Below are 19,261 nucleotides of genomic sequence, written 5' to 3' on the forward strand. Positions count from 1 at the left end.
ATAACTTTAAGATCCCTCAAAAAAGGATCAGCTCAAAGATCTGGAAATATTTAGCCTAAAAGAGAAGTGATAGCAGTTTTTAAGTCCCAAAAGAACTGCCATTTGAAAGAGGAATTGGACAACTTCTGCTTGGTCTCAGAGGGTAGAACTAGGACAGAGGAAGAAAGTTGCAGAATATTAGACTTAGACTTGATGAGAAGAAAACCTTCGTACTAATTGCAGTTATCCATAAGTGGAATAAACTACCTTGGGAGTCTGTGGGAGCCCCCCTACTAGAGGTCTTCATAGAAAGGCTAGATGACCACTTGTTGGGGGTGTTTTAAAGAGGGTTTAGTTCATTTTTAACCTGGATAGTGCCTGAGGTCCCTTCCAACTCTCAGATTCTGTGACTCAGGTTCAGATTTTCAGTGTGTGGGGGGTGGAGGCAACATGGCAGAGAAAAGGCAGCAACTCACCTGAGCTCTCCCCAAAACCCATCTGAACACTTTTAAATAATGCAATAAATAAACAATATTGTTTAAATTAAATAAACAATTCCTAAAGCAGCAGAATCCACAAAAGGACAGGGTGAAAAAATTTGCTAGCCAAAGACAACTTAGAAAGTCAGCAGGAGAGGTCTGTCGGACCTGGGTGAGAATGGAGCACAGTTCAGCACAGACTGCACCAGCACAGACCCTGCCCCAGCAAATCAGGAGCAAGCCTTGGGAGCCACTGAATCAGCAGCAGCAACAGCTGCTTCCTGAACTCTCAGCCCACTTATAGTAAGAGGGTCAAACAACAATTAGTCAGAAGATGACAGGAATCTCTTTACTAGTACTAGGGCAGGACTCTTTTGCTTTGCCTATTCTCGAATCTAGGTGGCAGTCCCAGGGTGAGGAGCACTAGCACACCAGAGCTTGAAGCTGCAGTGGAGCAGGGATCCTCATCACAGTTCCAGGGCAGAAAAGAGTGCTTGTGGTCACTTGCAGACCAGAGCACAGTCCAGGAGAGTAGTAAACTCATCTCCTTAGATCATATCACCTTGGAAAAACTGAAAACTTAGAGATCTCTAGAAGTATCTCTGAAAAGAGCTGCACAAAACCCCCGAAGCTTGGGACAGTTTGCCCTCCACCCAGAAAGCAGAGCCCTACTTTAACTAAGGGTTAAAAGCCAAGAAATAGACTGGGAAAATGAGCAAAAAACAGAAAAAACTCTGACTATAGGAAGTTACTATGGTGACAAGATCAAAACATATACTCAGAAGAAGATAAAGTCAAAGCTCCTACATCCAAAGCCTCCAAGAAAAATGTGAATTGGTCTCAGGCCATGGAAGTCAAAAAGGATTTTGAAAATCAAGTAAGAGAGGTAGAGGAAAAATTGGGAAGAGAAATTAGGGAAATGCAGGAAAATCATGAAAAATGAGTCAATAGCTTAGTAAAGGAGACCAAAAAAAAAATACTGAAGAAAATAATACCTTAAAAAAAAACAAACCAGGACAAATGGTAAAAGGGGGTACAAAAAGCCAAAGAGGAGAAGAATGCCTCAAAAAGCAGAATTGGCCAAATGGAAAAGGAGGTGCAAAAATTCCCTAAGAAAAAAACCTCCTTAAAAAGTAGAATTGACTGAATGGAAAAGGAGGTATAAAAGTTCACTGAATAAAATAATTCATTAAAAATTAGAATTGAGCAAATGGAAGCTAATGACGTTATGAGAAATCAAAAAACAATAAAACAAAACCAAAAGAATGAAAAAATAGACGACATTGTGAAATATCTCATTAGAAAAATAACTAACATGGAAAATAGGACCAGGAGAGAGAATTCAGGAGTTCATTAGACTACCTGAAAGCCATGATCAAAAAAAGAGCCTAAACATCATCTTTCAAGAAATTATCAAGGAAAACTGCCCCAATATTCTAGAACCAAAAGATAAAATAGAAATTGAAAGAATCTACCTATGCCTCCTGAAAGAGATCCTAAAATGAAAACTCCCAGGAATATTATAGTCAAATTCCAGAGCTCCCAGGTCAAGGAGAAAATATTGCAAGCATCCAGAAAGAAACAATTCAAATATGGAGCCACAGTCAGGATAACAAGATTTAGCAGCTTCTACATTAAATGATCAGAGAGCTTGGAATATGATATTCCGGAGGGCAAAGGAGCTAGGATTACAACAAAGAATCAGCTACCCAGCAATACTGAGTATAATCGGGGGAAAAAATGGACATTCAATGAAATACAAGGCTCTCAAGAATTCTTGATGAAAAGACCAAAGCTGAATAGAAAATTTGACTTTCAAATATAAGACTCAAGAGAAGCATTAAAAGGTAAACAAGAAAGAGAGAAATTAATAAGGTTAAACTGTTTGCATTCCTGCATGAGAAGATGATACTTGTAACTCATAATACCTTTCTCATTATTAGGGCAGTTAGAAGAAATATATTTAGACAGTGGGCACAGGTGTAAGTCACATGAAGGGATGATAGCTAAAGAAATTAAGGGGTGAGAGAGGAATGTACTGGAAGAAAGGGAAAAGCAGAGGAAGAATGGGGTAAATTATCTGACAGAAAAGAGGCAAGAAAAAGCTTTTACAGTGGAGGAGGAGAGGGGGAGAGAATGAACCTTGTTATCATCAGAATTTGCTCAAAGAGGGAATAACATACACACTCAAATAGGTATAGAAATCTATCTTACCTTACAGGAAAGTAGAAGAGAAAAGGGATGAGGAGGGGATGGTAGTGATAGAAGGGAGGGCAGATTGGGGGAGGGGGTAATTAGAAGCAAAACACTTTTGAGGAGGGACAGGGTGAAAGGAGAGAGAGAATAGAATAATCAGGGAAATAGGGTGGAGGGAAATACTGTTAGCAATAGGAACTGTGGAAAAAAAATTTGAAGCAAGTTTCTCTTGATAAAGGCCTAATTTCTCAAGAGTATAAAGAACTGAGTCAGATTTATAAAAGTAAGAGCCATTCTCCAATTGGTGGATGATCAAAAGGTATGAACATTTTTCAGATGAAGTGATCAAAGCTATCTACAACCATATAAAAGAATGCTGTGACTCACAGTTGATTGGAGAAATGCAGATTAGAAGGGTTCTGGGCAGCTAGGTGGCGCAATGAGTAGAACACTGGCCCTGGAGTCAGGAGGACCTGAGTTCAAATCCAGCCTCAGACACTTGACATACTTACTAGTTGTGTGACCTTGGGCAAGTAACGTGACCCCAATTGCCCTGCCTTCCCCCCTCCAAAAAAAATTTTTTTTAAAGGAAGGGTTCTGAGGTACTACCTCATACCTATTAGATTGGCTAATAGGAGAGAAAAGGAAAATGACAAATGTTGGAGGGGATGTGGGAAAAACGAAACTTTAATGCATTGTTGATGGAGTTGTGAACTGATTCAGCTATTCTGTAAAGCAATTTGTAACTATGCCCAAAGAGCTATAAAACCGTGCATACCCTTTGACCTAGCAATACCACTACTAGGTCTATATCCCCAAAGAGATAAAAACAAAAGGGAAAAAGACTTGTATATACGAAAATATTTATAGCAGCTTTTTTCTGGTGGTGAAGAATTGGAAACTGAGGGGCTGCCCATTAATTGGGGAATGGCTGAACAAATTTGTGGTGTGTGATTATGATGGAATACTATTGTGGTATAAGAAATGATGAGCAGGATGCTCTCAGAAAGACCTGGAGGGACTTCTATGAGCTGATGCAAAGTGTACAAAGTAACAGCAGTGTTGTAAGATGACTGGCTTAGAGTGGCTTGGCTGTTCTCAGCAGTGCAGTGGTCCAGGACAACTCTGAAGGACTTATCATGGCAAGTGCTGTCCATCCAGGGAGAGAACTAGTGATGTCCAGATGCAGACTGAGGCATGGTTTTTTTTTACTTTATTTTTCTTGAGGGTTTGGGGTTTTTTTTTTTGTTGTTTTTGTTTTTGGCCTGTGTTTTCTTTTACCACATGGCTGGTATGGAAGTGTTTTGCATGACCATACATGTATAGCCTATATCAGATTGCTTGCCTTCTCAGTGAGGAGGGGAGAGAATTGGGTACTCACAGTTTTTAAAATGAATGTTAAAAATTGTTTTTACATGTAACTGGAGAAAAATAAAATAGTAAATCAATTTTTTTCTCCGATATTCTTTTTTTTAGGGGGGGGCGAGGCAGGGCACTTGGGGTTAAGTGACTTGCCCAAGGTCACACAGCTAGTAATGTCAAGTGTCTGAGACTGGATTTGAACTCAGGTCCTCCCGATTCCAGGGCCGGTGCTCTACTCACTGTACCATCTAGCTGCCCCTCTAAATCAATTTTTTTAAAAGGAAAGAAAATAAATTTTCAATGTGTTATTTATATCCCGGGTGACCTAAAGCAAGTTGCTTTACCTCCCTGGGCAGGTTTTTGGTTTTGGTTTTTTCTGCAGAATTGATAGAGTTGGACTAGTTCAGGGGTTCTCAACCTTTTTTGTTGGCTTGGTGAATGAAGCTGGCCAGCTCCTCAGAATAATGTTTTTAAATGCATAAAAGAAAATACTTAAGGTCGCATAGGAAACTAATTATATTGAAATAAAGATGTTAATTTTTTCACATCCAAGTTCATGGACCCTTTGGATGGTTTGTGGACCTCAAGTTAAGAACCCCTAACTATGGTCCTATCTAGCTTAGAATCCTGAGCATATGTCCCCTCCCCCCTTTCAAATCCTTATTCAAAACATAAATAGTGTAAGCCTAATCTCACCTGGCTACAATTATTATTCTTGTAGAGAGGCAATGTAATGTAGTGGAAAAAAAACACCAGAGGTTAATTTGAGAGACCTGGGTTTGAATCCCAGCTCTGACAGCTATTGATAACCCATTCTTGCTACTTTTCTGAGTTTTAGTTTCTTCATCTGTAATACTTGCAGTACCTACGTCACAGGGTGCTTATTCTGGAAGTTCTTTTTAAACCTTAAAATACTGTAAATGTGAGAGGTTTTTGTATTCTCTGCCCACTCATTAATTACTTTCTATACATATCATTTTGCTTCAGTTTAGTATTTATAGCATGTGTGTTGTTTTTTAACCAGACTGTCCAGTATGGTAGGGTAATAACTAGTTTCTTCCATTTGTTAGTATAATATTCTGTACACAGTAGGTGCTCAGTAAATATGTGTCAGATGCGTGAATGTTGGGTGAGATTTGGGATTTGTGTGACTTTAAGAAGGGAAGTAGTTTGGGAGTGTTGGGGCATTTTATCGGAGGGAAGTTGGGAATCATATATTTTGTTTATAGATTTCATTGGTTGGCTTCCCACAGTCAGCAAGAGTGATCTGGAGATGTCAGGACTGATGACCCTGGAGCATGTGGCAGTGACTGTCTCCATCACCCACCCCCGTCGAGGCAGCTTAGAGCTGAAGCTCTTTTGTCCCAGTGGCATGATGTCCCTCATCGGTGCCCCGCGAACCATGGACAAGTATGTATATCCCCAGATCTAGCCCAGGCCTATTGCCTCCTCATCTCCCCTTTGCCCTCTGCTTTCTTTTTACAGCACAGGAAATGATGTTTCTGGTGGGAGGGAACCTCCAAGAAGAGGTTATGGGTACTGCTTGACATTAGAGAACTTGGCAATGTCCTCAGGAGACAGAAACATCAGGCTCATGCTGTCTGGAAACTATCAGCTCATAAATCTCTTTTTACAGGGGAAGGAAAGCCCAAGCTAGCCCTAAGTATACCACACTTGGGAATACTTTTATGCCACCCTCTTAGACCCCCTCAAGATTGCCCTCTCCCGCAACCAGTAATGTTATGTTCCATGCCATATGCAATAGGAACATAAAGCTTCTGGGGTGGAAGAGTCTGTGCCCTGTATCCTACCCTCCCTGCTCTCCCTCCTGTTTTTCTTCAGAGACCCCAATGGCTTCAACGATTGGACCTTCTCTACGGTTCGGTGCTGGGGAGAACGTGCTCAGGGCACGTATAAACTTGTCATCAGGGATGTGGGTAAGCTTCCTTTCCCCCTCTTCTGGAGCCATGCCTGGCACTGTACAGAACTAATCTCTTGGTATCTTAAATTCCCTGAAGAACTTCTCATTCCTCTTTGAGAAAACAGAATTGCCAGGGAGCAGAGGTAGAAGACATGAGGGATACTTATTCAAGGGCCATTGACTGGCATAGCTTGGGTCCACTTTGCACCTCCCCATGCCTCAGAGGAGGAAGTGAGCCATTTCCCTTAATGATATATCTGTTCCTTGCTGAGAGCATTTTTCAGGGATTTTCATACTCATTCATCTTTACACTGTCCCTAGCAGGCATTCCCATTTTTATTGGAAAATGAAGTCTCAAAGTTGTGAAGTAACTAACTCAAGGTCATTTAGTGAGTCGTAGTGAACTCAGGTTTTCTGATGCTTCTGAACTGTACTGTTGTCTCCAGAAGTCTGAAAGGGCAGAGTCCATTTCTTTTAGCATGGACAACAGAGCAGTCATGACTCACGGGCTCCTCTCCCCGCTTTTCCTTCCCTAGGAGATGAGCTACTCCAGGCTGGGGTCCTTCAGCAGTGGCAGCTGACACTGTACGGCTCCGTGTGGAGTCTGGCTGACATCAGAGAGAGGCAAAGGTAGGACTTTGGGAGCAGGGAAGAGGTTGCTAAAAAGGGAGAAACCACTGAACATCGCCTTTCTTTGTATCCCCTACGCTTAGCACAGTGCCTGACTCATGGTAAACACTTAGGGTCCAGTGGTTAGAGAAGCTGTCAAACTTGAGGCTTGTTCCTTTTCTCACTTGCTGTAGACCAACATTCTCCTCAGCCATAAGACAAGTGGAATGGTTGGGGTTGAGAGGTCTCAGGGAATCATTTTCAACTGAACTTTCTTATCTTCTCTCCCCCCATAGGCAACTAGAGGATGCCATGAGTGGGAAGTATCTACATGATGGTTTCTCTCTGCCCTGCCCCCCTGGGCTAGAAATCCCTGAGGAAGAAGGCTATACCATGACTCCCAACACCCTGAAGGTACCAGCCTTTGTTCAGCCAGATCTCCAGTTATCAACAGAAATGGTTCAAGTGGGTTGGTTCCTAGTTAGATTCAAAGTAGTTTAGGGGATGGGGAAATTGGAGATTTTGGGGTCCTAAAAGCAGTTCTGGTTAGAGTCCCTATTCCACCAAGCCCCTCCAGCCCTGGAGTTCAGAAGTCACCTCTCTCTTGTAGAGAAGGGTTCAAGCCTTAGGGAATTATCCCCTAACAGTGGTGTTTGGATCTTCCAGACTCTGATGCTGCTGGGTTGCTTTGCTGTCTTCTGGACTATCTACTACCTGCTAGAAGTGTATTTGAGCCAGAGAGATGTAACCTTTGACCTAGCCTGTGGAAGAGGCCGCTGCTGGTGGCTCCAAAGGAGCCGAAAGGCCATGGAGGAGGGGACAGAACTGGAATCAGTGCCTCTGTACAACAGCAAGGACACAGGCGAGGCCGATACAGAGACTGAGGATCACCCTCCCACTTCGGGCATCCAAGCTCCTGATCTGTTGGATCAGAGCAACTGGGGCCTGACCCAGGACAGTGAGAGACCCCCGGAATTCCCCCATCAGAACCTCCAACCTGACCTGCTTCAGAGGGAGCAGGAACAACAGGCATGCTGACCCGATGGCACAGCAGACTCAGGACAGAATTTGCACAGTCCGAGAGCCCTATTTTCTGCTGAGGAGGGGTGGGAAAGAGAAGCACAGAGGAGCCACCTTCACCTTCTTTAGAGGTTCCCAGGCTGAGCTAGGAGACCTAGAGCCAAGTCATACCTACTCTTTGCTTCTAGGGTCCTGGGTGAGCCAAGAGATGCTGTCTGTCCTCCTCCCCTACTCCACCCAGCTCAGGTACTTTGAGACTGAGGGCCTCTCCTCCATAAGCAGCAGAGCCCCTCCAAGGTACATAACCCAGAAGAGTCGTGCCACAAGCCCAGGTGGGAATACAGGACACAGGACACCCAAAGCACCACTCCCACCTTGGAATCTCCGTCTTGGCAGAATGAAGTCTTTGGAAGATCAGTTTGTGGCCAAAAAATACGGGGGAGTGGCCACAGGCCAGACAGGCCCTCTGCCTTTGTCTTTTAAATAGGCTAGGGATATGGAAAGTGAGAGTCCTTACTGTGCCTAGGTGGGTACAAAAGGTACCTGCCACCACCAAAGGAGAATTTCAAAAGAAACAAGGGCACCTGAGAAACTGTTTTGGGGGAGATGGGGGGAGGGGGGTGGAGAAGGTGCAGAAATGCATGCTGGGAATGGCTAGGCCCTTCCCTTAGGTGATGTCCCTCCCGTACACATTTTTTTAAAAAAAGAGCCAGAAGCAGGGGAAGACTCATACCCTGAAATTGCTATTCAAACTGCCACTCCTCCCTCTTTCTTCTTGAAATTTGTACTTTAAGGCATCAACAGGGGTGGCTTAACCTGGACCCAGGTCATTGGAACCTAGGGAACTAGCTTCTACCTTGAGTAAGTTGCCTTCATTACCCTCCCCTAGGATCCCAAAGAGAAGCCACTTGCCACTTGGTCTACCCAACCCTCCCAGAGAAATAGTACTGAGCTCTAGGCAGAGATGGGGATGAGCCAGGGAAGCAGTGGGTAAGGGAGACAAGTAGGCATTAGTGGAGTGTGTGTTGTGGGAGAACAGCTGAGGGTGTGAATAGAGGGTGTTTCTCTCCAGCCCTGCAGTCCACTGTAGTCCTCTGTGAAGTGCCCGGGGAAGCAGGGGCTGGGTACCTAGGGGATAATGGTATACCTCTCAGGTTTTCTGTCCCTCCCCAGCCTTGGCTGCCTCCCCATTCAGAGCTGGTTTGTTGGTTTGAAGTATTTTTTTTAAGGGTTTAAATTTATTTTTCTCTTCTCACAGCAACATTTTGTTGGGTTTTTTTTTTTTCTGCACAGCTTTTCCAAAATAAAAACCTACCTAGCCAACCTTAGACTCTGAGTTAATTTACTCCCCAGCTCCTCCCCATCCCCTCATTTCCTTAGTTAAATTGCAGACCTGGTGTCTGTGCCTTGATTCTCCTCTTCTTCCATCCTTCAACCAAAAGCAAGCTCACAGCGCCACCTCATCCTCTACCCTGTCCAGCCCTTCCAACAGGACCTTGTGTCTAAGTCACCCTAGAGCTGACAGGTTGGGGTCTTAGCATGTCTGCCCATCAGGAGTAACACTAGTGAGGCACATAGTAGGCCTAGTCCCTTTTCCCCCAAACACTACCTAAGTAAGAGCTTACCACAAATCAAGACTCTGCTAGCCAGGTGTGAGAAAAGATCAACATAATATTTTTTCCTCTAAATTTTAACTCCCAAAATACCAATGTGGGGCAGACTTGAAGTTCCCTCAGTGGACTGTTGCTGTCAAAGAGGACAGTGACTTGTCCCCAACCCAGCCTCCCCCTCAACACTTGGGAAATGGTAGAAGGTGGTTGTGGAGACTGGGAAGAGGATTTGGGTTGGACGAGGGAAGGGTGCTTTGGAGTGGAGAGAGAGCTGCCCTTAAGAGGGAAAGGGTGCTCAAAGCTTGGCCAAGGCTGGAACTGCACAGGGCGTGGGGCAAGGCAGGCGAGCCAGGATTGCTGCAACCAAGGAGTCAGGGAAGGGGGCAAGGAAGGGGCCAGTTCCCTAGCCCTCTAACTGATGATCTGCCGGGGCCGCCCGTAGCCTGTCATGCCAGCCTGGGAGGCTCCCCTATTGCTGCCCATCTGTAGGCCGATGACGTGCTTGCCTTCCTGGAGCTGGCTATCTGTGAATTCCCTCTTGTGCTCCTGGGCTTTCCTGGGGACAGAAGAATAGTGTTAAAGAACCTGAATATATGTCTTCCCCTTCTTCCCACACCTTCCTTTCATTCCTCTGTTCATCAACTTCCACTACTGTCTTTCTTCCCATTCCCTTTCCTATTTCCCTCCCTTCTCTCTTTGCTCTTTTCTCTACCATTAGACAAAGACCAGCCCAGTAACCAATAAAGGAGGTGGTTAGGCATGGCTGTGGAGCAGAAGAAGGAATCAATTCCTATTCTTCCTCCACTTTAGTCCCATACTCAATTCCTCAGTTGTCTGCTTTAAACCACTTCACTGCTCCCTTTCCAACTGGTTAATATGTCCCACCCCCATCCACCATAGTTTCTACAGTGCACAGAGCTATCTGAGAAAACCCTAGGAATTACATACTTCATGAACCAGTTGGGATCTCCACGATAGTGGCCATCATTCTTGGTCACTGCCAGGCTTCCTAGTGCCATCAGAGTTCTCTGCACAGCTGCCAGGTCTTTACCTGAGGGAGGGAAGAGGAAAGGGGTAATGTATCAAGACCCTAATGCAAATAACCAAAGTGGTGACAAGGGTGAGACAGCATTGTCCCAGAGCCTAAGATGCAATGAGATCCTACAGACAGCTCTCTTTGATTTTGCCCAACTTTCCTGTCCTAGGTGCTATACTATTTGAAAGACCCCTCATTTTTCTTTCTTCAGGGTTGCAGCATTTCTATCCTCTTTGTCATTCTCCTTTCCTTTCTCCATCCCTTCCATCTCTCTACCTCTACCACCAGTCCCTCTCTTCTTCATACCTTCAAAGAGGTCAACAGTCTGGAACATGTCAGTCTTGGTGACCCCATATTCCTCAGCTGCCTTCAGGAACTGAGCCACCTGTTCCATCTGCTTGAAGACCATGGTGGGTGGGTTCTCAGGTACCTTCACTGGCTTGGAACCGTCAGGGTGCAGGCTATTCACCAGCTTGCTCAGGATCTGCCCAGTGTAGGATACAGTTTGGCACCCAAATTCAGCCCCAATGCCTAGCCCCAGGATCTACACCCCCAGATTCTAGTGCCCCCAAAGCTGCCCGGTCCACCCTGGTTAGGGAGTAATACTCACCACACCATTCTTCAGCCAGACTTGGAAGCCCAGTCGCCCTCGATCAGGACGGCCCACATCAGAGCCACACTGCACAATAATCCATTCCACCAACCGTTCCTCTAGTTCATCATCATATTTCTTCTCAATTTTAGACTGTACTTCCCGGCTCATGCCATAGGAGGGGCCCTTGTTTGCCATGCTGGGTGAGAGCTATAGGGCCAAAAAATGGAGATAAAGGCTGAGTGGATACCTCTGTTCCCTGCTTAGTGACTCACCTGGTTCTGGATAAAGTTCCCCCATCAGCAGCATATTAAGACCCCTTGGTACTTTTCTAACACTTCCATCTAGTAGACAGGTCAAGATGAGCAATCCTCTCACTTTACCAGAAAACAACAGAAGGATCTCTTAAAGGGCAAGAAATTGTGGAGGTTATAGATTTTGAGCTGAAAGAGACCTTAGAAATTATTTTAACCCCTTTGTTTTACAGATAAGGAAAATGAGGCCCAATGAGGAGGAAATGGATTTGCCCCTGCAAGTCACAGAGGGAGTCAGTACAAGAGATAGGATTCAAACCCAGATCCTCTGACCCCAGATACAACTCTTTCCTCTATGATGCACTGTTCCCTACTTCCCTTCTAGCACCAGGTTTTATGAGTATTGCTAAGGGATATCTTCCTCCCAGCCCTGCCCCAAGTGAGTGGGTCCCAGTTCTAGAACTGAGAAAGAATCTGCTGCTATTTCCCACATTCCAGTCCCAGAGCCCTCAGCCTATAAAAAGATTTTTTTTTTCAAGCTGGGAGGAGAGCCACCCAGGCTAACTTGACTTCTACTAGTCTTGTGGGCTTCTGGGTACATCTTTACTCTGTTTATTGGCTATTCTAGCACTGCCCCTGCCCCCTCCATCGGGTCTATACTTGGTCCTCTTACCACTGACCATCACTTCCATAACTCTTCTATCTGGAGCAGCCTCCATCCATCAGGCTGGTCCTAAGGGGCCTCAACAGGAAACCAAGGTTGACTGGGGCAAGAATGTGGGAACTACAGATTCCTAGAGTCATCCTCAGCCCAAGGGGTTAGGTAACAGGAACCTTGAGAGGTAATCATTCCAGGTGGGCACCTGAGAAAGTGTCTCTGGAAAGTAAGGAAACTTTGGAGCCAAAGGCAAAAAATGATCATATTGCCTAGGGCCAAGCTAAACTAGCAGATACTTCTGTCTTCTATCTCTGATAAACTGAGGTGTTCCATCCTGTGGTTCTCTTTTGAAATTTGCCCAAGGCTCAAAAGTTGGAGCCAGGACTCCAGGCCTCCCCTCCAGGCCTACTTCCTACCCTCCCCCCACGACAAGCCAGCAGAGGCTGTCACTGCCCCACCCAGATGGGAAGCTACTTCAGGTAATTAAGGCATCCAAGCTCCTGGGATATGATGTCTTTCTAGCAGGATTGCTGGGGAGAGTGATCAGCTTGAACTGGAAGCTGACCCTGCTCATGGACTCCCTTCTCAATTCCTTACCTCATTCCTCAGGGCCCTCAATGCTATAGCCACAGCAGCCTAGAAACTAGAGTCCCTCTGGGGACTATGAAAGAGCCAAGAATAATCTGCCCACAGCATAGGAACCCTTGCTCTCATCCTCATATTTCCTCCAACTTCCAACTGTTGTCCTCCATACTATCCCTGAGGAGTTCAGGATCGCACCAGAAATGGAAAAGGGCCTTGAGTGAAGGGCGAAGGGCAGGGACCCGGCCATGGGAAGGTAGGGATATTGGTATGGCAAGAAACTGAACCTGAAGAGAAGTTGACTAAACAAAAGGATGACCCAGGGCTATAATAGGTGTGGCCACATGTTCAAGTGTAGGTCTAAAGGGGGCTGCTGGTAGAAGGAGTGTTAGATTGGGAGTTTGGGGTTGAATCTTCTACTTACTAACTATGTTTCCCCTGTTTAATTCATATTACTTCTCTGGGCCTCAATTTTCTCATCTGTAAAATGAAGGGACTGCATTAGATGATCTCTAAGACTCCTTCCAGCAATAAAAATGTGATCCGAGGAAGTCAAGCCTGACTCAGCATGGCAATGAGGATGAATGATGAATGAAAGCAGGGAAAAGATAATAACTGGATGCGTGCATATAGGCATTGTCTTTCTGCCAGTCTGATACTTCCTCCCCTTATGGGAGCCAGAACCCCACCTTGTCTGATACATGCCAATTTAGCTTTGAGGATCAGCCAGTCAGGCTATCTTTAGGTGTCCAGCCCCTCCCCACATTGGACAGGAAAAGAGATCGACAAAATGTTGGAAGTGTAGAGTGACTGCACACTCTCAGTCCAACCTCAAACTCTGGTTTCCAGCTGCCTGGTCAATACCACCAAACAAGGGACAAAAGGGTAAAACGAGGGGGACTTTAGATTGAGAATCAGAAGACTTGAATTTCACTTATAAGATCATAGGAGTGTCAAAAACTGATAACCTAGAGTGGCTCGACGAGTCACACAACTCACAAGCAGTTGGTATTGATACTGTCGTTTCAGTATTGTCTGACTCTTTGTGACCCCATTTAGGGTTTTCTTGGCAAAGATACTGGAGTGGTTTGCTATTTCTTTCTCCACCTAATTTTATACATGAGGAAACTGAGGCAAATAGGGTTAAGTGCCTTGTCCAAGGTCACACAGCTAATAAGTGTCTGAAGTCACATTTGAACTCAGGTCTCCCTGATTTCAGGCCCAGCACTCTAACCACTGCACCATCTAGCTGCCCATAGTACAAGACCCTGAAATCTCTTGACTTATGCTCTGGCCTTTTCCACTTACTGACTGTTTGACATTTGCAAACTACTTTTCTCTGGGCCTTTTCTTCTTCTGTAAAACAGAAGTGGCCTAAGGTACTTCTAGCTCTAAAATGTAATGATTCTATGAAGGATGAGAGAATACTCACCTTTACCTCTATAAAAACATTCCACCAACACCAGCACGTAGAACCCCCATCAATATCAGTGAATCTGAAAAGCAGGCAGATCTGCCCACCTCTTCACCTCCCACTGGAACCAAGCAGGATAGCAATGCTTACTCCTTTTTCTAGCACCAGCCCCTGCCTCCCCACCCAAATCCTAGAGAACCAGAAATCAAGAGGTAAGATTGAGCTAAAGTCAAAAGCTAGAAATCAGTGCCTTCCAGATCCAGCTCCTTTCCCCCCATTAATTTCTGGGACCTGCATATAGTAACTGGTGCTTAGTTGAAAGCCTAGCACCCAAGCCAAGGGAGATCAAGTAACTTCATCAATCTTCACTCATTTGGAATAAGGGGAGTTCATAAAACCTTGGACCTTCCCAACTTTTTCCCCCTCCCACTCCATCATGACTTTTCCCATATCCAGACTAAAGCAGACTTTTCCCCCTATATTGTACAGCCTTCTCCTCTCTCCCCACAAAGCCCCCACCACCATTCAGTACACACTGATTAGATCATACCTTGTACAAGGGCGTACCAATCAATAAGGGAGAGGCAAGTATAGCCCCTACCCTTCAGAAGTTTACTGTCCAATAAGGGGAACCTAGGAAGTAGGCAGAGCAGCCTAGCACCCTGGCAATGCACATACCTGTAGAGTTATAAACCAACAAGGTGACTAGGGACAAGAAAGAAAGAAGAAGCCAGGGTTGAAGGAAGGAAGTGTTCAACACACCTCTCCTTTCTCAATTTCTTCCTTTTTTCCTTCCCTCACTGCAGGGATTACAGATGGAGATTCCCAAGAAATCTCCCTAGGGTCTGTTCTTCCTGAGGACAAATCGTGGCAGCCTGTGTTTGCATATCTGACTACTCTAGGTCTGCTTCTCATCCTATTTCTGAACACTTGAAGAAGGACAAATACAAACCTGGGGAGAGAACCCAGTAGCCAATGGGCATGAGACAGAGGTTCTGTTTGTGGCCCCCACCCTTGGCCAAGGGAATTCTTTTGAACTGATATTCTTAAGGATTCCTAAGGAATTGAGAACGGACCAGACTGACCCAAATGGAGGCTGGAGGGGGAGAGGATCTCTCTTTGATCCACTGAAGCTCCATAGGAAATAAGAAGCCACTGGTTTACTCTAGTACTGCCTGGGCATTAAATAAAGTCTTCAATCTAGTGACATAAGCACATCTGTATCCAGAAGAGAGTAGTTCATATAGGCACATCTGAGTCTAGAGTACAGTGGAATAGGCAAGCATCCCTGGATCCAGAGGACTATGGGGGGGGGGGGGGACCACACACAGTGAAATCTTTGCCAGGGTCCTTACCAATGCCTTTTCCATAGCTACCACCAGAGGGAGAAAGCAAGAAGACTTTGCAAGTGCTCTCATCCCAGCCCAGCCCCAGCCCCAGCCCAGCCCTGCCCCTTCCAGGCAAATCCCACCCCAACCCGCCCAAACCCCACCCCACCTCTGCCTCAGTAGCTGTAACCTCCTGAAATTGTTGTTCAGTCATGTCTGACTCCTTGTGACCCCATATGGGCTTTTCTGGGCAAAGATTCTGGAGTGGTTTACCATTTCCTTCTCCAGTTCATTTTTACAGATGAAGAAACTGAGGCAAACAGAGTTAAGTGACTTGCCCAGGGTCACACACCTAGTAATTGTCTGAAGCCAGATTTGAACTCAGGAAGATGAGTCTTCCTGACTCCAGGCCTGGCACTGTATCCACTGTACCACCCAGCTGCCCAGTCTCCTGAAGACAGAGTGTTGGAAAGTTCTGATTTCCTTCATGCTTTGGCAGGTAGCTATCCAAGTGGGGTGGGTGGGGTCCCCAGGCCACAATGCAAGGTGGAGCTGACTGGGGGTCCAATGTTGCAGCCAGATGGGCCCTCCCACCCAGAACCTGCACCTGGCCACACTGCTCACCTCCAGAAATTCTAGGACATTTGGCCACCCATACAGCCTGACTTATACTCTGTTCCCACTGCCTCTACCCTAGACTTCTCAGCACACATGCACTCACACAGACACCTACTTACAGACAGCTGCTCCCACATTCTCATGAAATCACACATCCATTCATCCTCTTGCTCTTTCCACTGCCATGACACCAATCAGAAATAGCGTCAGTCACAGTCACACTCCCATCCCCATCTGTGGCAGGAAATGGACCTTCACCTTTGCCCTGTTTCCCAGGTTCGCCTGAATGAGCTAATTCATCCCTGAAACTTCAGCGAGAGGCTGCCAGACCATATCCCATGTGACCAGCTAGGCATTGGGTGGGACATCGAAGTGTGGGGGATACAAGGTACCTTCAAGCTCTTCCACTCCATCCATCATGCCAGTATCTATCAAGAGAGAAGTATCTCCTTCCCTGGACTTTTTTGTTTTTTTAATGAAACATTCCTGTCTAGTCTAAGTGAGGTGTGTGATCCTTTCCCAGAGCAGAGGGACAGAGGAAATTACCTTGAGGAAACCTTGACAATGGTCATCTGCTGCCTAAGTCAAGCTTCATCCATCTTCTTTGTCACTCTGTCTCCCCTCCTGCCCCAAATGCCCTCTTCTGGACCAGACCCAGCTCCCTCCATCCCAAGGATAAAAACACTTACTAAGAGTTCTCCAAGCTCGAGGAAGCAATGATGTTTTCTGTGCCTGGGACACCAACAGACAGGACAGGGCGCTGGCTGGGCTGGGGGGTTTAAAAGGTTGGTGGTGGCCCAATGATGTCAATCCTCTCCCCTCCCCCCGCACCTCCACCCCCAGACAGCCCGCCCCTCAGCTCTCTCCCTGCTGAGAAAACCAGCCCCTTCCCCACACCCCCAGTGACTCTCCACACAGGCTCCATATTTGGGGAAAGACACCAAGACAGAGCAATCTGCCGGGGGCTGCCTGAGACATTCCCTGCATGCTTGAGAGATGGAGCTGGGAAGGGGCGGGGCCCGGGTGATGACAGAGAGCCGGGAAAAGCCTTTTATAGACAGGACTCTACAGGCTTCCCCCTCTCCCTGGATGATGGGGCTACCTCCCCCCATTCTGTCGGCTTTTACCACTGTCCCCTTGGCATTGAGAGGGGGAGGCAGAAGAGGATCTGAGGGAAAGCGGATTAACTTCTCCTAGGCCCTTGAACAATGGTTAGCAGACCTCCAGAGCTATCCCCTGCCCCTGGGCTTTTTCACTTTGGTTTTGAGAAAGGGGCTTAAAATCCACTTGGGCTGAGGGGAGCAGGCAAAGTCCCAGATGGAGGTATCAGGGCCATCCCCATTTTCCTTTGAGAGCATTTGTGGAGATATCTCTTCCACATAGAATTTAGGAGGTCTGCTCCCCCAGGGTACTTATCGTGCAGCCTGACCAGGGTGAGTAGTGGGGTGGTAAGGGGTTATCTGAGGTCTTCCCCGACACTCCCCTCCTTGGAGGGAGTCATGAAGTTGCACCTATCACTCTCCCATACACACATAACCACTTCGTCATCCAGGACACAAAAAGAACTTCACTCCATAGAAAGATCTACCACCACTTTCTGAGGCCCCAACTTTGTTCTTGTCTCTAGATTACTTGGGGAGAGATAGGGTGGATAGGGTATGGTGTGAAACTTTCTGCTAGAGAGAATAGTTTTATCTATGGAACTGCGCTATCCAACCATGGGGCCCCTTTAGCTTCTTCCCTGGCACTAACCTCTCACCAATAACCTTTCACTGAACCCAAGCCATGGGATGATAAGGGAAATGAGCTTAGGCTCCCTCGACTGGTGGAGCCTGGAAGATAATCTGGGCACTGGCAATCCCCTTCCAGAAGCTCTCTTTTCCCTCCCAGCACCTCCTCCCTCAGGGAGTCCTATGCCCAATTCATGCCAAAGAATGGGAAGCAGCTGCGCCTGCCAAGCTGAAGTGGTGAGCAAATCAAGAGTGACACCATGTGGTTACTGAGACTTCATGCTGGGGCAGGACAGGGAGAGGAATGGAGGGGTGAGGGCATGCAGAGAGGACAAGAAGTGCACGTTGGAGGTTATTTGTCCCTCCTCCTCCTTACCTCTGCCTCAGAATCACAGATCTTAGTGATAGAGTCCAACTTCCTCATTTTAGAGTGTAAACCTCCTGAGGGCCAAGGCTTTCACTTTTTTCCATGGTGTTTCTAGCACTTAACACAATACTTGACACACAGTAGGTACTTAATAGCGGTGGACTGCACATGGGACACCTGGGGCTCATAGAGATGGTGATTAGAACACCATCATACAAGTAAGTGGCTCCGCTTCCCCTGAGGCTGACTGTGCCACAGTCACATGAGAAACTGGAAGTTCTTGGATCTGAGTTACAACTGCAAGGACCTTAGGGGGTTATTGAATACAATCCCCTCATTTTTTACAGATAAGGACGCTGAGGCCTGAAAGAGGTTAAGTGACTTGGCCATGATCAGTTTAGTATCTGAGGCAGGATTCAAACCCAGGTTTTCCTGATCCCTATCCACTGGGCCTCCCACCTGGAATTCTCCAGTGCTTCTTTGCCTCGTTGTCTCCATTTAGCCTTTCTCATTTACTAAGACAGCCATTAAACCCTTACCCTGAAAACATGCCCCCCCCTCCTAAAAAGTGCCCCCTTTCCCCTGCTGCCACTGAAGGGACCAAGCTACTGCTGAACCACAGGCACCCTTCAGACAGAGAGCTTCCCAAGTCTTATGTCAGTAATCTACCAGTACCACAAGGAGCCAAATGGATTTAGCCTCTTCTACTAAGCTGGGTGTGTGCCCAGGAAAGTGAATGACTTAAGGGAAGTATTAGCGAAGGGTCACTGTTTTGGGGAGGGGATCTTTTTAAGCTTCTGCCAGGGAAGGGACTTTTAAAACATCACTCGGAAGCACAAATTGGAGGGCATCCCAGGAAGGCCAGCCAGGATGATGAGAGGACTGGAGATCATACCATATGAGGATTGGTTGGGAAAACCAGTCACCACACCAATAAAATTATGGAACCTTAAAGAACTGATGTTGGGTGTACAGATGAGGATTCACTTGATCTAGCTGGGCAGAACTAGGAACATCGAATAGGAGGAAGTTTGCAGGCACAGAGATTCCAGCTAATACTGCAAGGAAAAACTTCCTAAAAATTAGACCAACAGATGCTGGATCACAAAAGAAAAAACTCCCCTGAAAATGAGAGTCCCAAGGTTCAACGAGCTAGCTGCCTTAGCAGGTGTTGCAGAAGGGCTTCATGGGCAGGTAAGGGTTAGGCCAGAGGACCTCTGAGGTCCAGCACAGATTCTTTACTGGGGGTGTGGGAGCTTGGGGGCTAAGGAGGAAGTTGGGAAGAAATTTTTAAATGAGAGTATTTTTCAAAAATACTCCTCCACCATCAACTTCAGCCTATAAAAGATCCTAGGAACCAGCTGGGAGGTAAGAATGGTTAGGGACTAAGTACAGTGACTGTTGTTCAGTCATGTCTGACTCTTCATGACCCGATTTGGGCTTTTCTTGGCAGAGACTGGAGGGTTTGCCATTTCCTTCTTTGGCTCATTTTACAGATGAGGAAAT

The 19,261-nt window shown here is 46.3% G+C and overlaps 2 protein-coding genes across 4 annotated transcripts in view; one reads left to right on the plus strand and one right to left on the minus strand.

Annotated features, from left to right (window-relative positions):
- Nucleotides 1–8,892, plus strand: part of PCSK7 (proprotein convertase subtilisin/kexin type 7) — a 29,862-nt gene extending 20,970 nt beyond the window's left edge. Inside the window, exons 13-17 of one of the 2 annotated variants that reach the window (XM_036744540.1) lie at nucleotides 5,270–5,426; nucleotides 5,859–5,953; nucleotides 6,474–6,567; nucleotides 6,843–6,960; nucleotides 7,213–8,892. In XM_036744540.1, the coding sequence (XP_036600435.1) occupies nucleotides 5,270–5,426; nucleotides 5,859–5,953; nucleotides 6,474–6,567; nucleotides 6,843–6,960; nucleotides 7,213–7,584 (836 nt within the window). In that variant the 3' untranslated portion in view covers nucleotides 7,585–8,892. The remainder of the gene's footprint in view (nucleotides 1–5,269; nucleotides 5,427–5,858; nucleotides 5,954–6,473; nucleotides 6,568–6,842; nucleotides 6,961–7,212) is intronic. The other variant, XM_036744541.1, reaches the window with a different exon arrangement.
- A 325-nt stretch (nucleotides 8,893–9,217) lies between these two features.
- Nucleotides 9,218–16,483, minus strand: TAGLN (transgelin). Of its 2 annotated transcripts, none has more exons than XM_036744542.1 (5): nucleotides 16,348–16,483; nucleotides 10,823–11,014; nucleotides 10,519–10,696; nucleotides 10,125–10,227; nucleotides 9,218–9,732 (listed from the first exon to the last, which is right to left on the minus strand). In XM_036744542.1, the coding sequence occupies exons 2-5, from the start codon at nucleotides 11,000–11,002 to the stop codon at nucleotides 9,588–9,590; spliced, it is 606 nt and encodes a 201-aa protein (XP_036600437.1). In that variant the 5' UTR covers nucleotides 11,003–11,014; nucleotides 16,348–16,483; the 3' UTR covers nucleotides 9,218–9,587. The 2 variants fall into 2 exon arrangements, with proteins under 2 accessions (XP_036600437.1, XP_036600438.1); XM_036744543.1 differs by lacking the exon at nucleotides 16,348–16,483 and adding an exon at nucleotides 13,731–13,788.
- Nucleotides 16,484–19,261: the final 2,778 nt, after the last annotated feature.

The sequence above is a fragment of the Trichosurus vulpecula genome, chromosome 2, assembly GCF_011100635.1.
Source record: "Trichosurus vulpecula isolate mTriVul1 chromosome 2, mTriVul1.pri, whole genome shotgun sequence".
Classification (NCBI taxonomy): Eukaryota; Metazoa; Chordata; class Mammalia; order Diprotodontia; family Phalangeridae; genus Trichosurus; species Trichosurus vulpecula.

Bases quoted from the DNA above. Each gene is read 5' to 3' on its own strand.
- TAGLN (XM_036744542.1), bottom strand. From the start codon at position 11,002: ATGGCAAACAAGGGCCCCTCCTATGGCATGAGCCGGGAAGTACAGTCT. The intron at 10,228-10,518 runs GTATGAAGAAGA...TCCCTCCCTCAG, and splicing joins GACTGTTGACCTCTTTGAAG to GTAAAGACCTGGCAGCTGTG. The intron at 9,733-10,124 runs GTATGTAATTCC...TTCTGTCCCCAG, and splicing joins GATCCCAACTGGTTCATGAA to GAAAGCCCAGGAGCACAAGA.